Here is an 18,602-nt window from a genome sequence, read left to right as displayed (position 1 = left end):
ACTTGTAAATTATTTTGTGAACTGTAATTCATCGAAAGTGCTAGTGTTGTTATTGAGTAGTATGATGTACATACAAAGATTTTGTGCAATTTTTCATGTCTTCAAAGGGAATTGTGTTACACTTGCTATAGGTTTGAGGCGTCGGGATGGTGTGCTGGTGGTGTGAAGCGAGAGAGTGCAGCAGCAGCAGCAGCAGCACCTGTGGCACCAGCACAGAGGTGTTGGCCAGATGAGCAGCACCTCCCCCGAACCCCCCCCAGGAGTCCAGCCTGGGGGGCCGGCTGGGGACCAAACAGGCGGACCCCAAACCTTGGCTCACTCTCCGCAGAAAACCCCTCAATCACAACACAGGTAACTTTTGGTCTTACTGTTTATTATGCTATAGTCATCACTGTGCCATTGATGCTACTAGTTCAACATTCTATTAAAAAAAAAGGGGGGGGGGGATTTGTTTTTCCCTGAGCACAAACTCTTTTGATGTGTGTCATAGCCATACTCTTTAAACCTCCATGAAATAAAACAATGCTTTCTTTGCATTACAGCATTGAGGGGGAGACAGTTGGAGGAGCTGAGACTTGTGGCCGCCTGGACCCTCGGCCGCCTGTGCCAGGTGGTGAGGACGTCCCGGGGCAGCACCACTTCCACCACGGGGAGTGGGCCAAGGAGAGCCTGGAGGACTGGGGCAAGCCTGGCCAGTGTCTCTCTCCTGAAGCCCCACTCCCCATCCACTCTCCTTGTCCAGGTTAGCAACACTTTGCCTGAATTAATTGAAAACTGTGGGGAAAAGTGCATTATGCATATCCAAAAAGGGTTTGTTTGATTATAACAATTTTAATTAATTTTTATAGTTTGCATGTATTTCTTAGCATTCATTGCATATGTGAAATCTCTTTCAGATATCTCTCCATGGAGGATACAATGTTTTGAAATATGTGTTTCAGGTGAAGGCGGGGGTGATGGGCCAGCGTTGGCGGGGGGCTCTGTGGAGGGAGGTTCACCCTGTTTTGGTGGGGGGGAAGGAGGCTCCACCCCACCCGTCATCCGCTGGTCGTACTCACTGCCACAGCTTCTAGAAGATTCCCAGGGAGTGCAGCTATTCCAGGAGTTCTTGAAGGAGGAGTGTGGCTCTTGTGAGTCGCTCCACTTCTGGTTCGCCTGCAATGGCCTCAGGAAATCCACACAGGATCCTTCCCAACTTGTCACCATCATTTGGAAGCGCTTTATTCGAAACTTCGTCGTTAGGGTCTCTGAAAAGACCTACAAGATTGTCAATGACCGCATAAATGCTCGCAGCATTGACCGGAATATTTTTGACGATGCCCAGAGAGAAGTAAGTGCTTGGCTGAAGGAGTTATTTGGGACTTTGGTTGGCGTCATGGTAGTATCTAGTCTTTTGGTTACTGATATTTTATTCCTCATTGTATAAATGAATTTTATACCTTCAAATGGATTATTTTACTGTTATTACATAGTAGTAGTATTGTACAGGATGACTTACTTCCTTCCTTCCTTTTTTTTTTCTTGATCAAATTATAGAATGGAAAATTGTCAAAGGAGTTTTGTAGGAAGACAACATATCATGTGATACCATTACTCTTTTAAGGTACTAATCTTTAGTGTATATACTTGCAGGTGGAAGAAGAAATTGCACGCAGCACGTATCCAAGTTTCTTAAAAAGCGAGCGCTACCTTTTGTACCTAGATGCTGCCTCACAGCAGGCAGGCGGGGCAGGCACCGACTCCCCCCATACCCCATCCCCTGGTAGCCCAGGAAATGGAGGGTCTGGGGCAGGGACGGGGGGCGTCTTGCCCACCTTGCATGAGGACTGTGAGTTTGAAGGCACAGCTGCCACAGGGCACATCCGCCTCACACAGGGAGCCTTAGCTGCCACAGTCAAACAGAGGGCGGCGGCAGAGAGAAGAAGACCTGAGGCCTTTGCTGGGTAGGTTGGCTGTCACTTTCATGTCACTGCACCAGTACCCTATGTATCACCCCTGATACATTCCATTTGGTAGCTGAAAATTATTAACATCTAAATCTAAAGCAGAAAACTAACCCACTTTTCAGATTCAGATCTTCACTTGTGTACATATAGAACCGTAGAGCAGTCTTGACAGTGTTTTCACCATTACATGTGTGTATATATTTACTAAATACTAATTATTTTTCATAAAGGAATCATTAAAATTTACAAAGTGAAATGCATGTTGGTGTGCACTATGAAAGATATATGGAATTGTGTCAGAAAATAAGCTTTAGGGCAATTTTTATTGATTTTCAAACGTTCTAAAGGAATATCATTCCGTTTGATTCAAGAATTCAGGTAATACAGTTAGAGAGGTGTGTGTGTGTGTGTGTGTGTGTGTGTGTGTGTGTGTGTGTGTGTGTGTGTGTGTGTGTGTGTGTGTGTGTGTGTGTGTGTGTGTGTGTGTGTGTGTGTGTGTGTGTGTGTGTGTGTGTGTGTGTGTGTGTGTATATATAGTATATATATATATATATAGATATATATATTATATATATATATATATTATATATATATATATATATATATTAGTATATATATATATATATGATATATATATATATATATATATATATATTATGTAGTAATCTATAATTAATCAGACTATTGCATATTGCTATGTAACTTATGTACTAATACTATGTATCAACTGATAATCATTATTTGTATCTAATATATATATATAACTATCTAATTTAAATGCAGATATAACTATATATTTATATTTAATGATCTATTGTATAGTATATATATAAATCGTTATTATATAGTTATACATTATATTACATATATACATATGATAGTATATATTATATACTATAATATATATATTATTATATTTCATTAAAGATATTAATATAATATTATATATATATGATATATGATATATTGTAATATGTAATATAATATATATGTATATATTATGGATATTTTGTCAATATATTATATAAGTATTATGGTCTATATTTATTTATTGATTTATATACATATATAGTTCTAATATATATAAATTTTCGTTATAATATCAATATATTAGGTAATATCATTAAATTTTTGATATTGTTAGTATGTATATATTAGTATATATGTTGTGTATATGTATGTATATGTTATGTGTATATATTATGTATGATATTATGTATATATGTATATAGTATATGTATATACGTATATGTATATGTATATTGTTATATGTATATGTATATGTATATGATATATATATATATATATTAATATATATATATATATATATATATATATATATATATATATATGGGACACTGGCCATCAGATGGACTGGTCAACAGCACAGATTGTCTTTCCTTCTGCTGATGTCCACGCCCGCAGACTGGTAGAATCCTCCCTAATAAAGCTGCTGCCTAATTTCAACTTGAACAGCAGCTTTTCTTCTTCTTCTTCTTCTTCTCTTCTCTTCTACTTCTACTTCTTCTGTCAATAGTCTCCTTGTTTCCCACATCCTCTGCCTTCTCCCATATGCCATCCACCCGGCGCATAGTCCGCCCAATTCTCCGACCTGATGTGACCTCTCTCTGCTTCCGTTCGTCTGTCCCTCCCTGCCCCGTGTTACCACGTTGCCTCTCCTCTCTCTCTTTTCCTTTCCTCGCCAGACCTGAGGATGGAATCCAGGTGGATTTCAAAACTGTAGTCTCATTTTCAATAAATCTAGTTTATGTAGTGCGGGTTTTTTATTCCATATATATTTAAAATATATATGTGATATGTGTGTGTGTGTGTGTCTGTGTGTGTGTGGCTAACCCTTCACCAGGAATGATCCCCATAAAAGATTGTATCATTAGAATATCATTAAATTCTTATTGTCCAGTAATTATTCATTCTTACTGATGTCTTTCACAAAGAAAACTCAAATGTTAAAACACCAGAATGCTATGCATTATAGTTCAGTTTTAAAAGCTTCCAAAGAGAACCAGTAAAAAGAATTGTCATAGTGTCAAAAATATATTCCTTGTAAATATTTGTGAATGGATTCACCATTAGAACTTCAGTAAATTGACATTTATTAGACATGTTTTAGGAGACCTTTGTACAGGACACCTTTTCTCAGAACAGCAACTTTTTTCTCTCCACCATGTTGAATAGGCTAGTTTAACCTGTTAATTAACCTTCTCCATATCCTGGCAAGGAAAGTATAAATTTTGAAAGATTTTTACCTTATTTTTGTGATTGGTTAAGTCATGAGATACATGTATAATGATGTGGTTCAGTAGATGTAAAGGCTGTATCTGATGATTTAACATTTCCAAATTCTGGCTTGTGAGTTCCCTTTGGATGTAGAACAAATTACTTTAAGAAAAGCTATACATGTAATGATTTATATATACAGTCACTCAAATTTAACCCATTTGCACTGGGTGGTTTCATGATATGAAAGCCCTCTCTCCTGGGCTGTATTCATAGTAGCCCGGGCCCTGCTGCTGGGAGATCGTGTTGGCACCCTGACATGATCGTTCATGCCCCCGGAAAATGGGACTGGCTCACCATGGCATGTATACACATGCCACCCGGAATATAATCCAGGCATGCCATGGCATGTACATACATGCCATCCGGCGGCAAAGGTTTAAATAATTTTTTTATGAAAAACATAGGAGAAACTACAGAATATTTAAAGTACTATTCAATACATATAGAAAATATAATGCTCACTGTCCGGTTTAGTCATAGTGACCTTTTAGGAGAGAGAGAGAGGGAGGGGGAGGTGACAGAGAGAGAGAGAATATGATTGTGTGAATTTATATTGCGTGTGTCCATGCTGATATGTATGTATTGGTGCATTACTTGGATAGAACAAAGATGTGTCCTGTGCACTTTAAAACATTGTTCTTCTAATATGTAAGTGCTGTGTAAATAACCAGTTACAATTTGTTGCCGAGTACATGGTCTTGACCTGTAACTTCTTCAGATCCTAACTGGATTTCCAGTATAGCCTGTACTAATGCTTGCATATTTTTCTATATTCTCAATATCATTTGCACAAAACTCTTGCCGTGCAGCAGTATTGTCAGCTTCTCAAAAGATCTTTTCTTTTCTTTTTTGTCATTGTGTTTGAAAAATTATTCCAAGTTTAGTTAAAATTCTGAGGCAGATTTTGGAGGAGGGACTGAAAGGGAAGATTGGAGAAAAGAAAAGAAAGAGGAGGAAATGAAAAGTGGAAAGAGATACAGACTAATGGAACCATAAAAAAGAGAAAAAAATGCATGTCAGGGGGCAATCAGATAATCTATATTGGGACTTCTTATGCAGGACATGCCTGATGTCCCCAGGAGCTACATTCACATATGGTATTCCTGTTTGCTTTTATGACATGGAAAATTCATACTCACTTCTATAGAGTGAATCTGAATTTAGCCAGGTTATAGAAAACATCATTAAATAGTTAAGCCTAATATTGGCACAGAAATGACATTTTTACATTGGTCTTTGTAATAACTTATGTTAATTTCACCATAATGCCTAAGGCTAGTCAAGAGTAACATTTCATCATAATGCCTAAGGCTAGTCAAGAGTTGTCACCAAGTCTCATACCTTCAGCTTGTGGCCTCCATACACACAGGTTTTATTTTGAACACATTTGATACATTTGGAACCCTTGTAGGCCAAAAAGCATAATACAAATCAGCAACAGCAAAGATTTTCCTTTCTTTCATTTAATGATCTGAATGGAAAATGTATAGAATATAACAAGAATGCTGTATGAGTGTATACAGAAATGATAACTATGAATATAGAAAATATAGTAATTGATGAACAATGCTCAAACAAAAACTTATTTTATTTATTTATTTTTCTTTCTTTCTTTCTTTCCATCTTTTTTTTTTCTTTCTTTCCTGTCTGTTGTTGGTTGAATATGATCAATCAAAAGATGCGAAGAGCTAATTGTGTCTGTGTGTCTGTACCTGTCTTTGTCTGTAAATGGGGGGGGGTGAGTGTGCATGTCTTTACTTTCCCTCTCTCTCTTCTCTTTTCTCTTCTCTTCTCTTCTCTTCTCTTCTCCCTCTTTGTCTTTCAATCTCTCTCTCTCTCTTTATCCCTTTCTCTTTCTCTCTCTCTTTCTCTTTTAATCTTTCTCTCTCTCTCTCCCTCTCCCCCTCTCTCTCTCTCTCTCTCTCTCTCTCTCTCTCTCTCTCTCTCTCTCTCTCTCTCTCTCTCTCTCTTATTTCTCTCTCTCCCTCTCTCTTCTTTTTATCTTTTTCTTTCCCCCTTTCTCTCTTTTCCTCTTTTTCTTCTTCCCGCCTCTCACACTCTCCCCCTTTATCTTTCTTTGTGTGTTTGGGAGAGGGGATAGATAGATATATGTAGATATATTCATGTATGTATTTATATATTGATAGATAGATATAGGTATAGATATACACACATACACTATACATGTATACTCATATTTACATGTATAAATATATAGAATTATCTGTCTGAATGAAAATAAATACAATGTGAACGTTACGTTTAATTCACCTGAGACATTCCTTTGTTTCAAATGCTCCAGTTTATGAATGATATTATTAGTGTGTGTGTGGGTGTTCATTCAGAGAAAAAGATTTTTGGATGATGAGTTATCCAGCATGTTGCATGGTAGATGATGATGACTGCTTAAAACCATTAACAATACATGCATGACCTTGTTTACCTGTTGCATGTTTCAAACTGCCATAAATAGCTTTAATTACTAATGGAAGGTAAGTATGTGCTTTCTGTTTTGCAGTTTTTAATGTAATGACAAATGAAGATAACAGAGTTAATGTTTTTCCCTGTTCTCTCTTGAGAAACATTTCACAAATGCCCAAAGACTCCATATTGCATTGTTGATATTAGGAATAACTAAATATATATCCCAAATTCTAAATTGATAGGAAGTGATGTCAAATTTTGGTCTCTTGCATTGTTTTCCATAGAGAGAAAAGTCATTATTGGTCATGCATGACTGCAAGGTAAGTTTGGGGCAAGTTCCTTGTGTTCTGACCAGTGCACTTCACTTTTTCTGTACATATTTTATGTTTGTCCTTAGTTTTGCTTCTTGTTGATTCCCATTCATGATAGTTGGCTGTGTCTTGTATTGCATAAAAGGCATTTTCATAATTGCTTTAAAGATTTTCTTAAATTCAGTCCTGTCCTCTCCTCCTTTCCCTATTTTTGTTTATTTTTATTTTTATTTATTTTTTTATTCAGCAATTTTTTTCTTTTCTTTGCTTTTTTTTGAGTCACACTGAAGAATTTTTGTTTAAGTACCTTTTCAGTTTTTTCTTTATATATTTGTGTTCTAGGCAATATTTGCATGGCAGCAGCGGGTGTGTTGGGGGTGGTGTCAACCCCTACCACGCAGTGTATGCCTCGGCACATGTGTCCAGCAGACTGGACTCAGAGCTTCAAAGTCTAAGTTCTGATGCACTCACCGATGACACGATGTCATGCACTGATTCCTCTGTGTGAGTACTTTTGTCGCATTTGTTCCCGTACTTCCATTCACTCATGCTGCAGCTTGTATGTGACTGATTGCATGTTTGATTACATAGATGGTAGTTATATTATATAGCAGATGGTCCATTTACTTATCCTTTTCGGTGTTAATTAGTTTAATAGAATACTTTATACCAGATTGATTAAATATGTGATGTATGCCCCAGTGTTACTGTATTTCACATTGTTACTCTGCTGTGAATTTTCTTTTTATTTACTTTGAGTAATTTCTTGATCATACTTAAGGTAATGCAGATGTTGACACTTTGTACCAACCTTTTAGGGTTTATTGTTTTTGTACTGATGTATCATAGTACCATAGATAAAGATTTCCACTTCATTATTTCTTATTTTGTTGTTTTACTAAGTTCACAAACTTGTTTGAAAGTATGATCAGTCTTAGTGTGTAATGTAGTATTGATGACAACAAAGACCTTTTTGCTGTTTATATTTAAGTGTGTGTGTGTGTGTGTGTGTGTGTGTGTATGTATGTGTGTGTGTTTCTTAGAGAAAGAAAAGAGATAAGAGGGAGCAGTTGCTAAAATTTATATTTGCTTACATTTGCTGAATATGTTTGACTGGTGTCATTGCACTGATGTGCTTGACAGGTGTTTATGTACTTTGAGATTATCCCAAGGCTTGAGGCAGATTATTCCACTATTGATAAAACTAAGGGAGATCCTCCTTGCAGTGATGGAATGTCAGTTGGGTTTGGTCGTAACATCAACCCAAAATACCTCAAGAGACAGTACCACAAGATGCGCGAGAATGCCCGCCAGAATCGTGAGCTAGCCCTGAGTGCAGCCACAGGGGGCAGCTTCCCTAGCAGTGCAGGAGGGGGTGGGGGTGGGATTCTCCATGGTGGCGTGCCCTTTGTCCCCCGCACGCACCGCCTGCGCCATGAGTCCGTGCCCAACCTCAAGCCGCCTGAGTTTGCTGCACTTCTTATTGAACGGCTGGAGAAGGTCAAGAGAGACCGTGAGTCACAAGAGAAGGTGCAGCAGTCCTTCAAGAAGATCCAGGAGGTAGGTTCTCTCTCCACTATGGCTCTCTTTTGAGCAAGAGCACACACAGCACTTTTTAATACAGTTTTGTTCACTATTATCACTAGCTACTGGATACAAGTTAGGTGGTTTTGTTGTTTTTTTATCATCATAGCTATGAATATGGAAGCCTCAGATATGCTTTACTTCTGCAGGGGGACAATGTGTCAGACGAGTGCCGCAGACAACACGCCTTCAACAGTCTTCCTCCTTCGCTTCTCTTGGATAAACTTAATCAGAAGATTCCTCTAGATGATGTAGATCCTTGCCAGTCTATATTAGGTGAGTGAGAGGAGGTCCAATCTACAACATTCCCAGTATATGGGTAAGAAATTTCTTTTTTCCCAAAATGGGAGGTGTTTTTGTAAAGTTAAATATGGCCATTCAGAGGCAAGTTATACTTTGAGTAGATTAAAAAGAAAAGTAAAACTTTTGAAAGGCCACAAAATGCTTATCTTCTTTGCCACAGATGAGCATGTCTCTCGAGTGTGGCAGGACAGCAACAACGACACGCCTGCTCGCTCCCCCGGATCCCCTCGACCCAAGTCACCCTCAGGCAGACGGCCTGGCGCTCAGCCTCGGCCATTGCCTTTGTCATCCAAGGTAGGGTTGAAATGTATAAGGCTTGAAACATATTTATAGGGCTTATGATTCTGTATCTCCTGAGTTAGAAAAATTCATTGTTCTGCAGAGACTGTGGAATATAAAGATATTAGCATCTAATTTTAAATCTGATTTGTAATTGATATTTTGTGTAAATGTTTGACTAAAATCTGTTATATAAATCTGGACATTTCTTAGAAGCAACCACTGTCCTCTTGGCAGTTATGACCCTCAACTCTCCCCCACAGGGCATGGTGAGCGGCACTCATCCGTCCATGTATGTCTCCGGCTCCAGTTACCTGTCCTCGGTTCAGCCTGGCCACCAGGGCCACTTGCCGCCTGGCCACCCAGCTCATCTCCCCCCTGGCCACCCAGCTCTCCTGCCCCCTGGCCACCCTCTGCACCTCCCCCCTGGCCATCCTGCGCACCTCCCACCAGGCCATCTTCCACACCCGTACCAAGCCAGCAAAAACTGGCATCACACTCGCCGCAGAGATCGCGTATGATTTTATTTATTCATTTTTCCCAACATTAATATTTCAAACTTTCCTACAGCTGGTTAATGTTGGTGGCTTTTTAATAAAATTTACCAGGCACTTGTTTTAATATTGATAGTTATTCTCTGAATTGCTATGGAAATTTATTAGACCACTTGACCCCTTTATGCCGTAAGACTTGATTATTATGATTAGTTCTCCAGATATCATAGGCAAATGCATAATTAATAAGTGATTGATTGCTATGTCATCTTCCAACTAATGGATCATGAAAGTGCTTTCTGTGGCTCCCCCTTTATAATTTTTCCTATTCAACAGGGCCAAGACGTAAACTCTACATTTTCATCGGATTCTGGAAATGTAGCAGATTATTACGAAAGCAATGAAAGGGGTGCCCTCCACCCACTACCCAAGTCTCGTTCCATGCCAGAGTACATGGAGAATTATGCAGGTATGTGTACACTGTTGGAGTTTGTAGACTGTTGTTTTATAAAGCAATAAATAAACATTTTTAGTCATGATAATACTAGTATGTAAAGTCGTTTCAGTTAGAGAAAAAGACCAGAATCATTAGATGCAACATTCTGTGATGTTAATGGATTCTCTTTCTTCAGGCACGAGTAGTGATGGTGGTAGCTCAGGGCGACGCCAGTCTAGTGGCCGACGAAGCAGCTCTCGACGTCCTCCAGCTGACCTGACAGACTCAGGAGTATCGGTGGTGTCTGACTCTGGCCCTTCCTTAGCCCCCTCAGCATCATCCACAGAGAGGTTCGTGTAGAATGATCCCCTGCCTTAGGTGCTCTCACTCTCTGCACGCAGATTTTTTCTGTGGATTTTTTGTTTTTACCCCTTTTTCATCTTTTTATCTTTTTTTTTTCTTCTTCTTCTTTTTCTTTCTTTCTTTCTTTCTTTCTTGCTTGCTTTCTTCTTCTTCTTCTTCATCTTCTTCTCTCATTCTAAATCTTTTGCTCATATCCAGTTCTGTGTAGTCCTCTTGTGGTCTTACCATTTGTTTCTACTTATCGAATAATGATGGATGTCCTCTCAGCCTCCATACACCTTGGCATTGCCTTTTATGTGCTGTATTACTCTTAGATGTATGCGGTGTTACATGTGGGGGATGTGCAGGAATTCAGCCATTTCAAGCAAACAGTCTTTATGTTCATTTTATGTATACCTCATACAAAATACTCTACATTCACGGGATCATCGCAGACTGTACGCTATACACATGAAAAGTACTTCACAATATCAGGGGACTCCATGTGGTGTGTCCTTTTCAGGGTGACCTCATGGCTTCTTGAGAGTGATAAATTTAGTGGGAGTGGCAGCACGTCCAGTGTGTACCCTGAGCATGAGTGGGACCCCAGGCTACGAGGGAGCCGGTCCACACATACTGCTGCTGGGGCTACTTCTCCTGGAACTCTAAGGTGACTTCATGTCTCTTTTCACTTCACTTCATTCACATGTAGTTTGTCTTTTGTTTTGTCTTTGTCTCTGTGTGTGTCACTTTTCTTTTGTTTCTTTGCTTTTTTTTCTGTCTGGCTTATTTATTTATTATTGTGTTTGCATAAATATTTAGTTGGCATATTGAATAACAAACTAATTTCAGGCCTTTTCCATTCATATAAAAAGTTTGGACAATACAGTGATATTGTTTTACCAAAAATAATTTCCCAGACTTGATATTCCACTCTACATTGCATTTCAAACTCTACTACAATGTGTATAAACTAAATCTATTTATCTGCTGTTATTCTTGATTTATCCTTTCTGATTGGATTGCGTATCCCTTACTTGCAGTTGGTTTTGAGGTTTATGTCCACATTTTATCTTTCTCCACTTTATTGGTTTGTTCTTATTCATGTTAGTCACCACCTTTATTCTATCCTTTTACTAAATCTGTTATGCATAAAAAATCACATGTGTCTTTCCAAGATCATTTTCTACAACTGATTCTGGATCCTCATTCAGGATCTGTTATGTTGAGAATCAGTTCTTAAAAATTATTTAAAATTTCCTTGCTTTTGTGAGTTATCTGCCACTCTTCAGCTAATGCCTCTCTCTGTCACAAGGAAGCTTGATTATAGTGCTTTTTCTAAGAACTTGCTGGCTCTCAGTGGAGGTCTGCTTCTAAGCTTATTTTATACAAGGATGTATTTTATATAATTGGTAGTTATTATTTGCATGACTGATGTATATCAGTGAATGAACATTTCATTTTTAGTAACCACAATATTTTAAGAATATCCTTTTCATAGAGCTTTGATAGGATTGTTATTGCTTTAGCACTCACTTCTGGCCTTTAATTGAATTTAGACTGACCATTAGTTGCCTATTTCAGACGCAGTGCAAGTAGTGGTGGCCGCAGGAGTGTGAGCGGTGGCAGCGTGGGCGGCTCAGGGACACTGGCCAATACGGGCAGTAATGTGAGTGCCAGTGGCAGCCTCAGTGGTGGCAGCGTTGGGGGAGGCCGGTCTGGCTCACTTGACCGTGGCCCTGCTGGCTGGGTGACAGCAGGCATGGAGCAGGGTGGCCACATGGGGCATGGCATGCATGCACCTCATATGCCCCATTCGCATGCCGTGCATGGCTCACATGCCTCACATTCTGAAGAAAAGAGAAGAAGTCGGTGAGTTGTGTCTACCAATTGTGTTGAGGGAGAATCATGCCTATTTTTGTCTGTTTCATGAACAATAGAATTCAGACCTAAAGAAAGAAGGGGGGGGACAGTAAAAGGTGTGGTTATACATATCCTTTTATATTTTTTGGTTTTATAAATGTGATTAACCCATTGGATCTAGTGCTTCACAACAATTACATGACCCAAAATACGGGCATCAAGGCTTGCGTGAGCTGTGGCTCTGACAAGTGCACGGCTTGTAGGCCAGGTGCATGCAAACACTTGTGTGTGGTGACAAGACTCTATGCCTCCCCTTTGCAATTGTATTTTCTCTTTTTTAGCTTTTTTGCCATTTTCCAATGTCCATATTTGTCATCTGATTTGCTTTTTCCAAATGTTAATACAGTTTTCCTTGCACAGACTCCATTTCACCTGTCTAGGTAGAATAATATCAAGAATAATATCAATAAGTAACATTTTGTTATTTGTGTAATTTTTTTCTTTCATCTTTCTTTTTTTCTTTCATAATATACAGTTACCTGTAATACTACCTTCACTGCCAGTCATGACAGCCAGGAATAGGATGTTGAGCATGGAAATGGTGTCCTCCCTGGAGCCAGCACTCTTCCAGTCATAGCTCATGGACACTACAGTCCAAATTCGTTTATCTATGGAAAAAATACAAAAGGCCCTTTCTAAATACCAAATGAGTCTAATCACCCTCCAAGAGGTTTGTGCATTTGTGGTAAGTTTTTCCTATCACCCTGGCCTTCATCCGAAATACTCACAACGGCAGGTTCGCGTCACCCCAACCCACAGCCAAATTTTCCCATAACATCCTGTTCATGTCACCCGCCCTTCAAGACAAATTTTTTCGTGATGAGAGTCACATTATCTGGATTGTAGGGGATAATATGTAATACTTGTTTCAGGGGTGGTGGATCCAGCCGGTCTGGAGGCCACAGCTCAAGCCATGGCTGGGGTCACCCGGAGAGCGGCAGCAGTCGCAATCAGGGTCATGGTGATGGATCAGGGCCAGTGTGCCCTGGGTCCAATGGTTCCACTCTCCGAAAGCAGCGACCTTCAAGGCACTCACAACCAACACCTCCAGGTGGGAACCTACCCTTTTTTGGTCCAACAGGTGCTGGTAGCTTGGGAACGGAAATGGGGAAAACATTAGATAATTAATGAACAGCTCGAGAGGGAAGAAGGGAGAGTTCTACATCCCTTTATTTCAATCTGGCAGATTAACTGGATTGAATGGTTTGTAGGAAGAAAGTGATGAGAGAAGTCAGGTGCTCAGTGTTGAGGTGAAGCCACAGAAGGAGAGGGAGGAAGTTTGCCTGATTGGCTGTCTGTCTGCATGTTGTCACACCATAACAGCCAGTGATGATTTCCAGGAATGTATGAAGGCAGTGGCGTGAGTGGTGGCAGCAGCAGCACGGGCAGTGGTGGAGGCGCATGTGGAGGTGGCTGTGCGGGTGCAGGCGGGTCGGCTTCCACAGCAGGTGGCGGGCTTGGGGGGGGTGGAGGAGGCTCTGGGTCGGTCATGAGCACCGCCACAGAGAGCACCACGGTCATTTACAACTTCCACGACGACGACGTCCCCTTCGTCACCCGCATCCCCACCCGCCCAGTCACTCTCAGGCGATTCAAACAACACTTACCTAAGAAAGGAAACTACAGGTAAGTTCTTTTGCAGTGCGTAGGCCTTTTTAGCTGTGCCTGTAGTTGGGGTCTTGGGATGAGCTAGGCTCTCTTTCAGGCTGAGAGTTGGATATCTTGACTTCTGCTTTATAATGGCCATTGGAGAAGGATTGCTTTTACTAGCATGTTCTTATCTTAAAGAAATAATGGTTGTCTGGCACTTCATACTTAAACTCTTCATCTGTTAAGCTTTCTCACCTATTGCTGCATGCTGTAACATACATAATTTATGCATGGTTATATCTACTTTTTTAAATAGTTGCCATGTGCAAGATCTGGCATCCTCAAGACAATGAGTTCTTCCTTTAATACTTTCAGATTCTTCTTCAAGAAACAGTGCGAAGAGTTTGGTGTGATCCAGGAGGAAGTGACGGATGACCAGGAAGTTCTGCCACTCTTTGATGGAAAGATATTTGCGCAGATAAGAAAAGCGGACTAAAATGCTGTTGAGGGGTAAGGGAGGGGGAAAAAATGAAATATATATATATTATTTTGTGAAGTGGAGTGTTGTATGTGTGAAAGTCCCTTGTGATGGCTGTTGGGAAGAGAGTGCATCTTGGAGTGGATCTCTGAGGGAGGAATGTGTTTGGTGCTCACAATACCCCAAAGGGGATGTACATATATGATATCTACCCGACAACACCATTATAAAGCAACAGGGAGGAACACTCATAGACTGGTGGTGTTAAATTGTATGTTGTGCTGTGGAGATCGTTGAGAGGGCAGTGCACGCACAGAGCCTGCCTACCTGCCAAGCCCAAGCGCCAGTCTGCGAGAACTGTGGCTTGCTGCTGGGGCGGAGTGGTGGGAGTCCCGTGACCCCTCAAGCCTACAAGTGATAGGCGTAATTTCTTACCTCATTTTAGAGATAACAGGAAGATATGTGTAAGTGTGAAGGTGTGTTGGCTGGAGGACACTGGATTGAAACAACAGTGCCCAGCTCTTCTTCGTTTGCAAATACTTGTCAAGTGCAGGCTGACACCGACTACCAGCCACCATGCAGCCTGTTTGTTGCCAACGCCATCATTCTGGCAACAGTCTGATGCAACTGTAGTCATTCCAGCCTCAGCATGTTGCATCTCTTGCCAGCATGGCTGCTAATTGTGGCCACCATCTCTGTGCCTGATGCCATCACTAGCAGCTCTTGCTACATCCATCTGGTTTCTCAGATGCCAACACCATTAACACTTGTTGCCACTGATGTCATTGTTTTTTTGTTTTTGTTTTTTTATCTTTTATTTATTTATTATTATTATTATTATTATTATTATTATTATTATTATTATTATTATTATGCTTCCAGGTGATAAACAAATACAGATCAGTGTATCACATAATATATAATATTGTATTAGATAACAGAAACGTACTAGCATTACTTTATTTTATCTACAAAGTTATGTCCTAAACATTGCTAGGATGACTAATACAAAACGAAATGGCATGTGGTACAATGTTCATATATATGATACACATTAGAATGCTCAAGATCCATATATTATAATGTATGATAATATATTGACAGCAAGTAAAACATTGGTCTGTAAAACAAACAATATTATATCAGGAAGTAATACATATTTTACTTTAAAGCAGTTTATCAGTGTTTTATCATACATTATTGAGTGTGCCATTAGGTAGTGTTTGGTATAATGCTGATGGTATACAATGGATACTTGACAACCTGTACAAATGACACTGTATTATACACGATAAAAGGAGAAGATTAAAGATTTTTCTCCTTTTACACACATGTACATTATTTGGAACATTTTTAGACCCCTAATCACAGTTTTACATTTGTTAACTTGTTATGCAACTATTATTTTCTGCAAGAGCTTTGTAAAAGTCTGCAATTGTACTGTTGCTGGAAAAGGAATTTAAAAAATAGAAAAAAAGTAGGGAGACCTGCAATAAGCTTCTTGCCGTGGCATGTAAGGTCCTGCAAAGGAGCTTACAGAACTCAAGTGTTAATGTGCCCAAGCTTCACTAGTCACCAACCAGATGGTAAAGCCCTGAGTTGAAAGTGTGGCCTCATGCTGACGCTGGTCTGTGAGTGTCTGCAGATAAAACAGGAGGTGTGTGTGGACCTGCTTTAGGTGTACAAGGTGCCAGATGTTGGCTCCAGTTACCTGTGCAGCACAGTCGAGGAGTGTACCTGATGCAGTCAGCTGCCTACACAATGCAAAGGAGGAGGAATAGCTGTGGATCCTTGGCCTGCTCACCCCAATGGTGGCGAGCTAGTGCCTGTCTGCACAGCACAACTGAGGAGGGCTGGCCAACCCCAGAACCTGTGATACCATCATACTTGCACCCACTTCTTACTACTTGTTTAACTTGGTGCTAATATTGTAGAGGCTGTGTGGGTCGTACGTTGCCCACACCTTCCATTGTGTCCTGGCTATTGTCACCCCTTAAACACTGTCTTGTGAACTTCTCTCTCAGCACCTGATCTTCCCAAACACCTGCCTTTGATCCTGAGCATCCAAAAACTTCACTTTCTTGGACCTGCAGTTCCTAGTACCTTTCTTTTGTCATGCATGACAAAATTGATAGCTAAATAGTCATCACCCACATTAATGCTGTTTCTGAGAACCTTATTGCCTCCGATCACTTTCCAGTAGCTGTTTCCTGAGAATTTACATTAGCTTTGTTCTTAATTATATTCTATAAGACAAGCAGTTTCTCTCATCATCACATCACAGGTTTCATCAACATGACAAGAACTGCCTCTGGAGTCCTTGAATCACCCAACCAGCACCATGACACTCTTCATCTCTTCCAATCTCATCCATACTAAAACTACCACCACCTGTGTACTCCCTGACTCATACGTCCTCACAGCCTCTGCTCACCACATGTAAAAGGATGTGCTAGTTACCATGCCCAATGTTACATAAAACTCACCGGCCTGGTGGACTACATGAGACTATGTTTAATAATTTGCATTGTACATTATTTTGCAGAGTATGTACAAACGATGGAGTAGGTTGGGTGAAGCCTCATCGTGTAACTTTGTAATAAAGGTAAACTTGTGAAGCCCAGCGTCACCTGCCTGGCCCTACCAGTGCCTGTCTTACAGTTATCCCTTATTGTTACTCTCTTATTTATAAGTTGACCCATTTTGTTCATGTCTCAGGTACGTCTTCTCCTTTTTACAATATTTAGATATAACATTTAACATTTTCATTTTTCTGAAATTTATTTAGTGTTGTTCTGCCTCGGTCAAGGTGTCAAGGAACTGTGCCGTCTAGTTGTTATTTGTTCAAGGTGACCTGTTACTTACCTGTTACAGCACAATCCCAGGTGATTGGTCACAATGCCTGTCCAGGTAAATTGTCCATGGAGAACTGCTTTGGTTGTAAATTCACTCCAAAATGCAGAGTCTGTTTAGGTGACATAATAAACCTTTGCTCTGTTGTCTGTGTTGAGTTTGAGCAATAATAAGGGTTACACTTGCAGTAAAAATGCCAGCCTTGGTAATGCATATTTCATATAGATTGCCAGATTGATGAAAGTATTATAGAACCTACTTATTGATTAGATAATGATTGGTGTATTACCTTTTAATATTTGTATAATTATTTTTTATAGATTATATTATCTGTAGATAAAATCAGAACTTATTTGTTTCTTAAAGTCAATGAGGTTTTTTATATTTATAACTGATATTATTTGAAGGATCATTCCTTCTCTGCCTCAAAAGTTAGATATCTCAAAATTATTTTTCCCCTACCTCCCACATTCTTGAATTAACCCTATTCTTAAATCTGAGTAAGAATGTATGTGATAGTAAATGAATTATTATATGTAGACGCAGAGCATTATTCCACATGTATCTCCCTATGCAAGACAGTTTCTCTCAGCAAAAAAGTAAGGAGGCACTCAGCAGATAACTTGAATTTCAGGGAGAAAATGAGGCATGATCCTTAAAAAGAGGATTTTAGTGTGCTCTTGAAAGGGAACTACATTTTTTCAATTTTAAGTTAAAGGACTAATTGATCAAAAAAATTTCCTCATACAGGCCTTGTCTCCTTAGTGAAGATATGATCAAAAAGCAGTTCTCATTTGGGCAGATCTTAAGGATGGGAAAACCTGGGGCTAGAAGACTGTCAGTTGTGTAGCCCCAGTGGGGGCTATGTTTGTGTCAGCATAAGAGTCCTGTCATTTGTTGGACTGTGAGATTGTCAGTATTATAGCTCTGTAAGTGACAGAGCTCTCGAACTGGCAGTATTATAGTCCCATAATATGTGGACTGCAGCTGGTAGTGTGAATACCCTGTTTTGTGGGGTGGCAACACTTCCAGTAGTACAGCCTCATGGTGAAAGACGCCTACTCTGTACATACGATTTTTTTAAATAAACTCATTTTGTAATTTTTTTTTTATTTTCCTTAAGGTATGATATTTATAATTTCAATAAGTATATATACTTGTTGACTTAAGAACATTAGTGTGACAACAGTATTCTATATTTAGTATAGAGAGGAAATTGTTCACCTAGGAACACCTAGCATTATAGAGTAGTGAAATAGTTGGACAATTTCTGAAGAATCCTCAGGGGTCAACACTTCCTTGAGCACCCCCCCCCCCCAATCCCTTGCCCGTTGTTGT

At 39.7% G+C, this 18,602-nt stretch overlaps 1 protein-coding gene across 3 annotated transcripts in view; it reads left to right on the top strand.

Moving 5' to 3' along the window:
* Positions 1-18,365, top strand: part of LOC119584420 (axin-1-like) — a 57,000-nt gene extending 38,635 nt beyond the window's left edge. Inside the window, exons 4-19 of one of the 3 annotated variants that reach the window (XM_037933009.1) lie at positions 132-351; positions 543-742; positions 942-1,330; positions 1,633-1,943; positions 7,325-7,486; positions 8,209-8,542; positions 8,716-8,842; positions 9,030-9,163; positions 9,412-9,663; positions 9,979-10,111; positions 10,275-10,428; positions 10,944-11,090; positions 12,005-12,292; positions 13,216-13,394; positions 13,684-13,969; positions 14,309-18,365. In XM_037933009.1, the coding sequence (XP_037788937.1) occupies positions 230-351; positions 543-742; positions 942-1,330; positions 1,633-1,943; positions 7,325-7,486; positions 8,209-8,542; positions 8,716-8,842; positions 9,030-9,163; positions 9,412-9,663; positions 9,979-10,111; positions 10,275-10,428; positions 10,944-11,090; positions 12,005-12,292; positions 13,216-13,394; positions 13,684-13,969; positions 14,309-14,429 (3,339 nt within the window). In that variant the 5' untranslated portion in view covers positions 132-229 and the 3' untranslated portion in view covers positions 14,430-18,365. The remainder of the gene's footprint in view (positions 1-131; positions 352-542; positions 743-941; positions 1,331-1,632; positions 1,944-7,324; positions 7,487-8,208; positions 8,543-8,715; positions 8,843-9,029; positions 9,164-9,411; positions 9,664-9,978; positions 10,112-10,274; positions 10,429-10,943; positions 11,091-12,004; positions 12,293-13,215; positions 13,395-13,683; positions 13,970-14,308) is intronic. The other 2 variants (XM_037933010.1, XM_037933011.1) reach the window with 2 other exon arrangements.
* Positions 18,366-18,602: the final 237 nt, after the last annotated feature.

Source organism: Penaeus monodon, chromosome 18 (genome assembly GCF_015228065.2).
Source record: "Penaeus monodon isolate SGIC_2016 chromosome 18, NSTDA_Pmon_1, whole genome shotgun sequence".
Lineage (NCBI taxonomy): Eukaryota > Metazoa > Arthropoda > Malacostraca > Decapoda > Penaeidae > Penaeus > Penaeus monodon.
Note: the sequence above shows the minus strand (reverse complement) of the source record. Positions and strands in the feature narration are given on the sequence as shown.